This window comes from Chiroxiphia lanceolata, chromosome 12 (assembly GCF_009829145.1).
Source record: "Chiroxiphia lanceolata isolate bChiLan1 chromosome 12, bChiLan1.pri, whole genome shotgun sequence".
In the NCBI taxonomy this organism is placed as follows: Eukaryota; Metazoa; Chordata; class Aves; order Passeriformes; family Pipridae; genus Chiroxiphia; species Chiroxiphia lanceolata.
In genome coordinates, this window is record NC_045648.1 from 809,938 (window position 1) to 821,837 (window position 11,900).

Genomic DNA, 11,900 nt, shown 5'->3' on the forward strand with positions numbered 1-11,900 from the left:
AACCTGTGTGTGCACTGACAGGAATGAGCTGTCTGGAGCTCAGGGGCCTGAAGGCTCAGGAGCTTGTGCTTGTGTAAACCTTGAGAACACTCCTGACCTGGAGAGAGGCCACAGAACCATCAGGGGACTCCTTAGGCAAGGCTTGGAGCCTTTAGTGGCTGTTAAAACTGCTGGTTCAGGTTCTTTACCTTTCCGAGGTGTGTGCAGTGTGGTGGTCTTTATGTATTTATTAATCTCATGTTTTACTTTTAAGGACTTGGATTTGGAAAACCAAGATCTGAAAGATCGGATGAGAGAAGTGCAGGAGGAGCAAAGGATGTTGCTGGACAGAATCAGTGGGCTACAAATGCAGCTGAATGAGGTAAACCAGGGCTTGGAATAACCTGACTTGAAAGCTGGAATAACCCCCTGATGCTGACAGTAGGAGTAGAAAGAAAAGTACGTGAAATTAGGACGAGGTCTTCATTCCTTTCCTGGGAATTATTGCTCTGTGTCACTCATTTTCTGCTGCTGCAAAAGCCTCTGATAGTAATATTCAGGACCTGTAGTAATATCCAAATTGTGAGCAGACCTGTTGCAGTATCACTCACTGATACCCACAAATTTGAGCAATAACATTCCTGGCTCTGCCTCACAGTGCAGCAGGAGCCTCGGGGTGTCCTGGCAGGCTGTAATTTGGAGACTGAACCTCATCTGCCCAATTAAATGTAGTTGGTGTGTGGCAGTACTTTACCATCTGCTGATTTTCCAGCTGTTATTGTAAGTGGAAGCAGAGAGGAAAAAATCTTCAATTGGCAAGAAAACAAACCCAAAGTTCTCAATGGGAATTTCTCACGCAATTTTTTTTTTTTTAAAAAACCTTGATTTAAAAAAAAAAAAAAATCCCTCCTCTTAGAGCTGAGCATGACCAGCAGAAAGAAAATAAAACTAGGATTTTTTTGCTGTTTTTTTTATTTGTGGAGGCTCATGTTTGTTTCTTTACTGAATTTTGTAGAGGTACATTTGTGCAGCTCTTCCTAAATGCAGCACATGGATAGAAAGAATTTCTTCTTGGAATCACTGCCTTGTCTGAGCTTCTCTCTTCAGCATTGCCTTTATAAAATAAACTTCTTAATAGTCACTTTCCAAAATCAGCAAACTTCTTCTGAAGTTGTGCTTTTCTGCCTCAGCAGTGTCTGATTCAGATAATTGAGGAATGTTCCAGTTTATGGGGACATGGCTCTGTCAGACATCCCTAACTCCTGTTTAACCTCTGGCAGGGGAGATAAAGCTGCATGGGGAGCATTAGGAACTGGGGTGGATTTCTCAGCTGTTGAACTGTGTACAAGCCCCTTAAACATCATTGACAAAATGATTTGGGGGGGATTTTTTTTGTTATTTTCACAGGAGCAAATGTTTGCAGATGATCTTGAGAATGAGGTACGATATGTCACCTGCAAGTGTAACAGCACTGGGAAATAGGGGAAGCAACTCTCTCATTTCAGTAATGTATTTAAAACTACAGAGGAAATAAAAGCTGCCTAAAAATGCTAAATGAAGTATCTGCTGCTGCTGTGTCAGTTTGTACAGCTGCACAGCATTTCTAGTACTACAGATAATATATGTCATTCCTGTGGCACCTTTAAAGCGAACTTAATATTATAATTATTTCTAGTGACTTTCAGTAATGCAAGACTAATAAGTATGAATAAATTTAACAACAGCAGATTATGTTGGTGCGTATTCTTGACTCATTCTTCAAGACTCCTCTTGTAGAGAAGCAGTCTTGTGGAAGAACTTCAACATAAAATTTTAGAGGTTCTTTCGGTGCTGATCTTGGTTGAAGTTCTCCCTAAACTCTTTTTAAAAGTTACTTGAGATGTTACAAATCTGTCCCTTCTTGTGGCTTTGGCTATTTGGCACTTCTTTCTCTTTCAGAAGGATGAGCTGAAGAAAATCCTCACTGCCAAGGAGAAGCAGCAGGAGGAAAGCTTGAGGACTATTGAGGCTCTCAAAGCGAAGCTCAAATATTATGAAGTACGTTCACTGATTTGAAATGTGATAGAGCAATTGAGATTTGCAGCAGTAAATACTTTAAACACTTTAAATTGTTGTAAGCCCTAAGTGGTTATCACCTTGTAAAACCTTTCCCTGCCCTTTAATCCCTAGTTTAACATATACCAAAAGTTTAAAGCAAAATTTCAGCTTCATTTTGTATTTCTTGCTGTTTGATTTTAGGGGGACTCTGCGGGGTCTGGAAGTAACTTTGGAACTAGTAAGTACAGTAAATTCTCAAAGCTTTCCATGCCTGGGGCAGTGTTAGAATACACAGACAAAGGAGGGGTTTTTTGTCATCTCTTCATATTGTTGGCCTTAAATCAGCCAAGCATGGTGTCCCCCCCGAGCCCTGGGAGCAGGGTGAGCTGGGCACTCTGTGGGTGTGTTGGTGGGTGGGTGCCAGGGCACTGCCATCAGTCTCACAGTGACTGGCCTTGTGAAATGTGAACTGTGACTCTGCTGCATCTCCTAATAACGTGAAAAACAAGCTGAGCAAGATCCCTGCTCCCCGTGGAGCTCCCCTTTCCATCCCTCATCCCTCAAACAATGCTCCTGTCTGGCTCAGCACCAGCAAACTGGCCAGTGGCAAGGCTTGAGTGGAGTAGGTTTGGCTTCAGATCATAAGCCCTCAGTTTACACTCCTGTCAGAAATAATTCCATTTCCACAAACTGGAGTCTTTTGCATCCAGCTTGGTCACAGACCTGCCTTGCACTTGTGTAACTGAACAGCTCATGACAGATTAAATAACATTTTGAGAGCTGTTTGGCTGCCTGTCAGGAGGAATCATTTCTTTGGAGTGCAAGGAGATGCTTTTCCCTGGTGTGCTCATGTGCAGACCTGCAGCTGGGGGGAGGTGGCTTCCAGGACACTTTTGCAGAACAATTTACCCAGCCTGGCACAACAGTAATTTTTCCAAGGTTTTCTTTTCCTTAGGAGGGCTTTGTCCAGACTTTTTATGTGACTCAATTAAGGAGGAATTGTTTTAATACCAAGTACTTAAACACCAACCTTCAGCCTTGCATGGCCCCATTGAACAGACTGAAATTAGGAAGGAAAATCATAGTTCTTGTGATTGTGTTACTGTTTTTAGCCAGAACCTAAATGCCATTTGCTCTGAAAATCTAGGAAAGGAAGATGCAGTAGTTAAACAAGGCCAAGCATTTGCCATGGAATCACAGGTAAGAAATATTTTACCACTGGAGAGAATCCTAAGATAGTAATGCTGGGAAAGCTGAATGTCCTCATAAATGTATGTTTGTTGAGCATTGCTTCTGAACATAAAATTTTGAGGCATCCTTGCTCTTCCATGTTAATTTTTAACTGCTGGTGCCCTCTAGAGTCCTGTCTGTGACAGGGCTTTAAATACTAGGGAATCTGAGTGCTGAAGGGTCTGTAATGAGCTTTCTCAAACCTGGATCAACTGTGGCAGGGTAAAGTGCAGTTGGGTTTCCATCTCCATGATTTTTCTCTGCTTTAAATTTGGGTAATATTCAGAAGATTTCTTTTTCCTGCCAGCTATGTGATCATTTCCTGACAATTCTGTTTGGTAGCTGTCACCTTTCTAAAGTGACAGTTCCAGTGCAAACAAGGCCTGTCAGACCCTTGGGGGTGGAACGAGATGGTCTTTAAGGTCCTTCCCAACCCAAGCCCCTCTAGAATTCCAAAAGACTGTATTCCTCAGTCTTTTCAGCAAGAGGGTTCTGTTAACCATGGCATACTTTGCTCTGATTCCTTATAAAATCATTTTCACGTGCTTGAGGAATGGGGGAAATCTCTTAGTAAATTAAATTTGTTCAGGCAGATGAGTGATTAAATATGAATAGCATAACAAGGGGAATGGAATGAATATACTACACCTGCACTTTAATGTCAGTGGGGTCTGATGAGTTTGGATTTAGGTTCAGATGAGATATTGGGAAGAAATTGTTCCCTGGAAGGGTGGGCAGGCCCTGGCACAGGTTGCCCAGAGAAGCTGTGGCTGCCCCTGGATCCCTGGAAGTGTCCAAGGCCAGGTTGGATGGGGCTTGGAGCAACCTGGGACAGTGGTGGGATGAGATGGGCTTTAATGTCCCTTCCAACCCAAACTTTGCTGGGGTCCTGGGATTGGGAAACAATAATGTAGAGCTATATTCAAGATTTTTACTGTTAGAAGCTGAAATGCCTGTTCTGTAATATGGGCAAGAATAACTTAGTGCAATTTTAAGGGAGAAGGAAATCTCTTGTACAAGTTATGCTCAGATGAACAGGGATTTAAGACAGTTCTGTATGTGACAATTCACATATTAAAATGTGATAATAATAAACAACAAACACATGAAAATGACTTTTCAAACTTGTAAACACGTGGTTTTTGTGCCAATTTCCCTCCAGTCCAGGTCTATGCTGAGGCCCCTGGAGCTGTCCCTGCCAGTCCAATCACCCAGTTCAGAGAAGGAAACCTTAAAGAAGGAACTTGACAACCTGAGGAGCTGCTTTGGGGCAGCCAAGGAAGAAATCAGCAAACTGCAGAGGGAACTGTCCCTCAAGGCATCAGAGTGTAAAGCTTTGGCATCAGAGTGCGAGAGAACCAAGGTGGAATCTGACGGGCAGATAAAGCAGCTGGAAGATGCTTTGAAAGACGTTCAGAAAAGGATGTTTGACTCTGAAGGCAAAGTGAAGCAGATGCAGAGCCACTTCCTGGCTCTGAAGGACCACCTGACCAACGAGGTGGCCTCGGGGAGCGCCAGGGTGGCAGAGGAGCTCAGGGAGCAGCTGAAGGAGATGAAAACCAAGTACGAGGGGGCCTCTGCCGAAGTGGGGAAACTGAGGAACCAGATTAAGCAGAACGAACTGCTTGTGGAAGAATTCAAGAGGGACGAAGGAAGGCTGGTGGAGGAAAACAAGAGGTTGCAGAAGGAAGTTGTCAAGTTGGAGATGGAGCGAGATAAAAGGGGGAGGAACGTCACGGAGTTGGAAGGGCAGCTCAGAGAAACGGCGGCCAAGCTGGCCCAGTCTGTGACTGCAGAGAGGTTTGAGAACATGAAGAGTTTGCTGTCAAACGAGGCGAATGAGAAAGCCAGGAGGTTATCAGAGCTGGAAGGAGAGTGGGAGAAACTGCAGGCAGAGGTTGTGCTTTTGAAGGGGGAATGTGAGAGCCAGAAAGCTGCCCTGGCTCAGCACGTCAGGCCGGAGGAGCACGAGCACGTGAGGAGTGGGCTGGAGCAAAGGAACCAGGAGCTTGGGAAGGTGGTTTCTGAGGTGTCACAGAAGAACGAGACTCTGCAGAAGGAACTCGAAAGGTTGCAGGCTGATAACAAGATGCTGAAGCAGCAAGTCCAAGTGCTAAAAACTGAAATTAAAAGCCAGAATGTGCCTTTAAAAATTCATGAAGAATTGAAGAAAACAAACGATCAGGCTGTGGGGGACCTGACCAAAAAGCTGTTTGAAATAACAAAGAAGTACAATGAAAGCAGAGCGGAAGCTGAAAAGCTACTGGCAGAGAAGAACAACTTAAGTGAGAATATTGGCCACTTCCAAGCTGTGTATGTGTCTCCAGAGCAGCACAAAAAAGAAGTGGAAGCTTTGAAATCTAATGGGATCGAGCTTGAAAAGCAGCTCGTTGAGCTTCAGAAAAAATATGATGATGAACAGGCAAAAGTGTGCAAACTGGTGTCTGAGAACACAGTCATAAGGGAGACCCTGAGGGATCAGTATGTGCTGGCTACGACACACGAGGAGGTTAAATCAGTCCTGAACAACACCCTGGAAAAGACCAACGGGGAGCTGTCAGACCTGAAGGGGAAAATTGGGGAGATAAAGCACGAATTCCTGAAGGTAAACGAGGAAAATGGAGCCTTGAAAAACAAGGTGAAAATCTTACAGGATCAGTTAAAAACAGAGTATATAAGTTTAAAAGATCACGAAAGTACAGTAAGTGCTTTAAATAAAAGTGTGCACGAACTGCAGGAGAGCAATGCTGCGGTCAGGGCTGAGTATCACAGGGGGCAGGAGGAAATTTCACAGTTGCATGCAGAAATTGAGGCCCAAAAGAAGGAGCTGGACACAATTCAAGAGTGCATAAAGTCAAAATACGCCCCGGTTGCCTCCTTTGAGGACAGAGAGCAGAGCTTTGAAGCCACAGTGAAGGAATTGAGGGCACAGTTGCAGGAACAGGAGCAGAAGTGCAGGGAAAGCGAGGAGGAGACCAAGAAGTTCAAAGAGGAGAATGAAAAGCTCAAAAATGGCTTTTTGTCCATCCAGAATGACTTGCAGCAGAATTACATCCTGGCTGAGAAATCCCACGAGATGGAGAAGGTGTTTGCGAGCAGGATGGAGGAGCTGAACGAGCAGCTGAGAGGGTTGGTACGGAAATACACGGGGCAGGAGGAGCAGGGAGGGGACCTGCAGGAGCCCAGGGCTCTGCAGCCCCAGCACCTCTCAGGAGAACACATGGAGGCCTTGAAGGAGGCTCTGGGTCACACCGTGGAGGACCTGAAGGAAGCCCTCAGGAGTAAGGAGGAATGTTACGAGCAGGAAACACTAAAAGTAGGAGAGCTGCAGCAGGAACTGTCAGCTCTGAAGAAGTCTTCAGTACCTCTGGTGGAACATACACAGATGAAGGAAATGCTGGAACGAGAAATGGCAGCAGTCAAAGCCAGCTTGAAAGAAAAGGAGGGAGAAAACCGAGTGAAGAGCGAGGAAATGTCGAAGCTGCAGGCTGAGCTCCAGCTGAGCCAACAGGCCCTGGCGGAGCTGGGGAGCAGGGAAGTGATTGGCATGGCAGAGTACACCTCCATGAAGAGCTCTCTGGAGGCCCAGATCAGCAGCATAGCTGAAAATCTGTCCAGCATGAGTAAGAAGTACGAGGAGGCGTGTGAGGAGGCTCTGCAGGCGAGGAGGAGCGAGCTGTCCCTGAAGGATGAGAAGGAGCTGCTCCAGCTGCGGAGCTGCAGCATCGAGCAGGAAATCAAAGACCAGAAGGAAAGGTGTGATAAATCATTGACAACCATTATTGACCTGCAGAAGAGAATCCAGGAGTCTGCAAAGCAGGTGGAAGCCAAGGATAACAAGGTGGGATGTAGCAGTTAATGCTCCTGATGTTCTCAGTTCAGCAGGGAGGGATCAGGCTGCAAGTGCAGTTCCCGAGGTGTTCCAGCACGACTTTGTGCTGAGCATCAGGTCCCCAGGACAGGCCCAAATCAGATGAAGTCCTGGTTTTGCATTATACTAAGTTGTTGTGTTTTTTTTTTTTTTTTAATCCCTCATATGTTTTGGACATCATGTGTAGTGTTTAAATTCTATTAAAGCTTCAGACTTTTGGGGTATCAGGTCACTCTTCCATTGGAGCTGTGTTTGTTGAGCATTCCTGGCTTGCCTTCTGATGGGTCACTGTTCTCTTTAGAAGTTAGGCCTAGAATATCTTTAGCTACTCACTTTTTTTGTTGCTTCTGTTGCTGGCTGACCTCCAGGGCCCATACCTGACACATCTCAGTGCCAGGAAGCACAGTGTGACCCAGCATGTCGTGAAAATAAAGTCCTTTGTCTCAGTGAAGTCTCTTAGCAAGCTGGGACGAAGACCCTTCAACGCTTGCTGGTCTTCATCAGACTACCAGGAACATTAAAGGACATTAGTTTTTGGTGAGACATCCTTAAATGAGGTGCTTTTTGTGCTCTTTTTAAAGATCACGGAGCTGCTCAACGACGTGGAGCGGTTAAAACAGGCTCTCAACGGGCTGTCTCAGCTCACGTACACCGGGATCCCCTCCAAGAGGCACAACCAGCAGGTGGAAATGCTCCAGAACCAAGTGAAAGCACTCCAGCAGCAGCTGGCTGTAAGTACTCACCCAAGGTGTTGTCTGACGTGCAGTAGCAGTGCTCAGTTCCTTGGATAAACAGGGAGGTGTGGCTGTGGCTGCTGGAGCACAGGGTGGCTGCAGGCTGAGGCTTTGCAACTGCAGCAGTCATCATTTTGTTCTTTTTTTTTTTTTTTAATTCCCCTGAGTTCTTGCTTCTCTCTAATTTTTTTTTTTTTGCTTTCTTCTGCGTTTTGAGTCGCAACATTTGGGAGCTTTTCCAGGTGAAAAGGACACAAACAATTTAGAGAGAATTTGTGCTTAGAGAGAGAATTTGCGCCTACGAGATGCTCTGCTCTAGTTCACACCAGGACCATTTCTGAATGCAAGCTCAGTTTTAACACTTCCTTGCAGAAACCCAACCACGTATTTTTTCTCACTTTGAAGGAGCGAGATGGTCCTTTCTTAATGGATTTTACTTGTGTTCCCTTGGCTGCAAACCCTGAAGTGTTGCTTATCATGAAGTGCTGCCAGTGAGGGGGAGCACATCCTGCTCAGTGCTGGGATTTGGTGCACACACAGGTTTTTGGCCCCTGTGACTTCAGCAGAGCTCATAATTAAAGCTCTGAGTGTGAGCAAAGTTAGTTATCCTTCTTCTGTACAGATTTACAAACACAGCTTTAATACTATTTGCAGGGTTGACCCTTGTAAGGCAAAGAGTTCTTAAATTTGGTGGTTTTAAACAAATAGCTGATGATGGTGATAAAACAAGTGTGCAGGGCCAGGAGTTGGACTGTGATGATCCCAGTAGGTCCCTTCCAACCTGGGATATTCTGTGATTCCGTGATCTCAGCCTCCAGGCTGGCTCTGTCAGCCTCTCAGCAAAATTGGTTTGCTGCAAGTAAGAAATAACAAAAAAAAAAAAAAAAAAAGGCAGCAAAGACTTTTTTTTCTTGATTAATGGAGGGGGGGATATAACTTTAACTTTGAAATTCAGCTTTGGCTGGTCTGTCAGGGCACAAAACCAAGTGCCCAGAGTTGGCAGTGGGCAAGAGCAGATGCTGAATGCCTGATTTCCCCTCTCCCTGTCTCTCCCAGGACGCCAAGAGGCAGCACCAGGAGGTGGTTTCGGTGTATCGGACGCACCTTCTCAGTGCTGTGCAGGTATGACTGTCCCTGGCAGTGTCCTGCTCTGTCACCTGGGTGTGGGACACCCCTGGGGGTGTTCCTGACTGCAGCACCCCTTGGGTGGCTGAGGGCACTGGGGTTGTTCAGCTGGAGGAGGCTGAGGGGGACTCGCTGGGGCTGCAGCTCCATCTCTGCTCTGGGAGCAGGGACAGCACCCAGGGAATGGCTGGAGCTGTGTCAGGGCAGGGTCAGGGTGGATCTCAGGCAAAGGTTCTTCCCCCAGAGGGTGGTTGGGCACTGCCCAGGCTCCCCAGGGCAGTGGGCACAGCCCCAAGGCTGCCAGAGCTCCAGGAGGGTTTGGACAATGTCCTCAGGGACAGGGTGGGATTGTTGGAATGTATGTGCAGGGCCAGGGGTTGGACTGGATGGTCCTTTTGGGTCCTTCCAACTCAGAATATTTCATGATTCTGTGACCTCAAACTTGAAACTGGCATCAAGTGCCTGCTTTCATGTGGAAAGTTTTAATTTAGAATGGACTGACCCAACAAAAACCCAAACCGATGTCATTTGCGAGTCTTACTGATGTGTTCTTAATTCTGCTCCAGCCCAGGGAATCCTGGAATGGTTTGGGACAGTAATTTTTTTCCCACATGATATTTTCATAAAGGAAACTGCTGTGTCAGAGAGGTCCATGAGGGAAAAAACACAGGATCCCCAAAGTATTTCAGAATTTCCCAGCATGTGGTGAAAACACAGAAATAAGTCAAGACTTTAGGGTGATTTTGAAGAATCTCCTAATGCTGGTGATGGATGGTTGGTATTTGATGGGATTTTAAATATTTTTGACTAAATGTTTGCCTCTCCAGGGCCACATGGATGAGGATGTCCAGGCTGCTCTGCTCCAGATCATCCGGATGAGACAGGGACTGGTTTGCTGACCTGCTGTGTCTTGTGGGAGGGAGAACCTCCATGACATTTATATAATGGTGATGATATAGCTGCAATTAGAACCTCCCAGTATGAAACAACTTACAAAGCTGAAGCATTTTCTTCTTGTAAAACACTAAAGCAGGGCTCCATTTCAGGCCTGACTCCTCTTGCATTAATGAATAAAAGATGTAGAACATCTTTTAAAACTGGTGTCAAACTGACTGTCAAAATGATGACATAGTAGCTAAATTATTTTAATGTCTGATTGACCCTTACTAAAGCAAGGCCTACATCCAGAGCCTCCACTTTACCCTCTGACTTGAACTGGTGTGGTTAAAAATAAACTGTTCACAGGAACATGGCTGAGTATTGGGGCTGTATCTCCTTTAATGATTAAGAGAAGGTGGCTAATTGGTCACATTAGCTGGCCAGGGTGTGCTGTGACACAAAGTCAGCTGCAGAGGTAGATAGAAGGTGTTTAGGTGTCTGTTGTAGCTTGGCTGGCCAAGTTACAGCCTTTATTTAATATATAAGCTTAAGATTTAGTGCCTTTGCTTTTTACAAGACTTAAAAATCAGGTGTTTCCATCAGAACACTAACACTCCCCTTCCCCCCTCCCCCAAAATCTTTCCCGAGTGCTTTAATACTGATTCCTGCAGGCTGGAAGAGTGGAACTGGAGTGTCCTGGTTTGTGGAACAGCGTTTTGATTCCAGTGCCACAGTCCTGCTGCTGGGTGATTTCATTCTTCATTAGGCATGGGGGGTGTAGGCTGAGCAGCTCATTAAGCTGCACAACAGTTCAGGTATTGGATTTTCAAACGCCAGCTCCTGGAATTTTGAGGTGTAAATTATGTACTGTAATCTTATTTATGGGGGAAGATGCCAATAGTGAGGATTAATGCAAGGAGAATTTTTAATTGCTTGGAGTCTACCCACTGAACAAGGCTTCATTTTTAAGTGAAGGATGGTGCTTCCACAAGGAAGTTTAATGAAAGAAAACATGAAATTTGGGACTGTTTGAAGGAAGAAATTGAAAAATGAGCCTGGTAATGAATGGGACTGTTTTAAATTGAGCAAGGCCTGTGCTGACCTCAGCCCACTTGGTTAAAGCTTTTGCTGATAACCACCAGGTGGGAATCTGGCATCCTGAGGCAGAGGAGACTCTTCCTCTCCCATAGTCCTCAAAAGTAAGGACTGAAGTCAGAGTGCAGAGTTCTCTGCTTGGTTTTAACTGGGCTCCCCAACCAACTGCACCTCCCAGGCCTCCCTTTTTTATAGTAGTATTATGTTTCTTTCCTTTTTTATCCCTTTTTGGGCAGTCTTGTAGAATTGAAGAGGCAACTGCCATGTGGAGGCTCCAGACAGTGAGGGATGTGCAGGGCAGTTTTTATTCTAGAAATACACTTAATATATTTACTAAATATGTGTCTGTAGTTGAACAGATCTGCTGCTGCTTTCCTTTAATGTCTTAGAGGACTATTACAGAAAACATCTCAGTGTATAGATGTTTCTTTTTAGCCAAACTCTCTTATGATTGCATCACTTGAAACTTTTTGGAGAGAATTTTTGTTGTTATACTAACTCTGGTATATTTTGGTATTGTATCAAAATATTCCTTAGCCGGGGGGTTCTCTGTAAGTTTTTCTAAATCTCTCCCATTTTACATCATCAATAAATTGTTTTCTTCTTTTTTTTTTTTGGTATCGTAGTGGTCAATTCTCTTAAAGGTAAAGAAACAGAAGTAGTTTGGCAAAGTAGTTTGGGTGTGAAGGGTGTTGAACTGGCCTGGATGATGCCAAATACCAGGTAACACCTTTGGGGTTTAAATTCTGTTGGGGTTATTGTGCTTTTCTGTCTGTTTTCAGAGGGAGTTTGGTAAAATTTTGGTGACGTTGGTGAAGACCCAGAACTTCTACAAGTTAATTCTTCAGGGTAAATCCACTCTGGTCACTTCTACACCAAACAGGGCAAGTTGTCTGTCAGTTGTTGGATCTGGGGGTGAGCCAGAGAAGTTTTGTTACTGCTTTTAATGA

General features: G+C 45.0%; 1 protein-coding gene across 2 annotated transcripts in view; it reads left to right on the forward strand.

Moving 5' to 3' along the window:
• The window catches only part of UACA (uveal autoantigen with coiled-coil domains and ankyrin repeats), a 28,262-nt gene extending 16,703 nt beyond the window's left edge, over nucleotides 1-11,559 (forward strand). The window contains exons 11-19 of one of the 2 annotated variants that reach the window (XM_032700570.1): nucleotides 254-361; nucleotides 1,387-1,419; nucleotides 1,918-2,016; nucleotides 2,218-2,254; nucleotides 3,164-3,216; nucleotides 4,409-7,087; nucleotides 7,699-7,848; nucleotides 8,908-8,973; nucleotides 9,804-11,559. In XM_032700570.1, the coding sequence (XP_032556461.1) occupies nucleotides 254-361; nucleotides 1,387-1,419; nucleotides 1,918-2,016; nucleotides 2,218-2,254; nucleotides 3,164-3,216; nucleotides 4,409-7,087; nucleotides 7,699-7,848; nucleotides 8,908-8,973; nucleotides 9,804-9,875 (3,297 nt within the window). In that variant the 3' untranslated portion in view covers nucleotides 9,876-11,559. The remainder of the gene's footprint in view (nucleotides 1-253; nucleotides 362-1,386; nucleotides 1,420-1,917; nucleotides 2,017-2,217; nucleotides 2,255-3,163; nucleotides 3,217-4,408; nucleotides 7,088-7,698; nucleotides 7,849-8,907; nucleotides 8,974-9,803) is intronic. The other variant, XM_032700571.1, reaches the window with a different exon arrangement.
• Nucleotides 11,560-11,900: the final 341 nt, after the last annotated feature.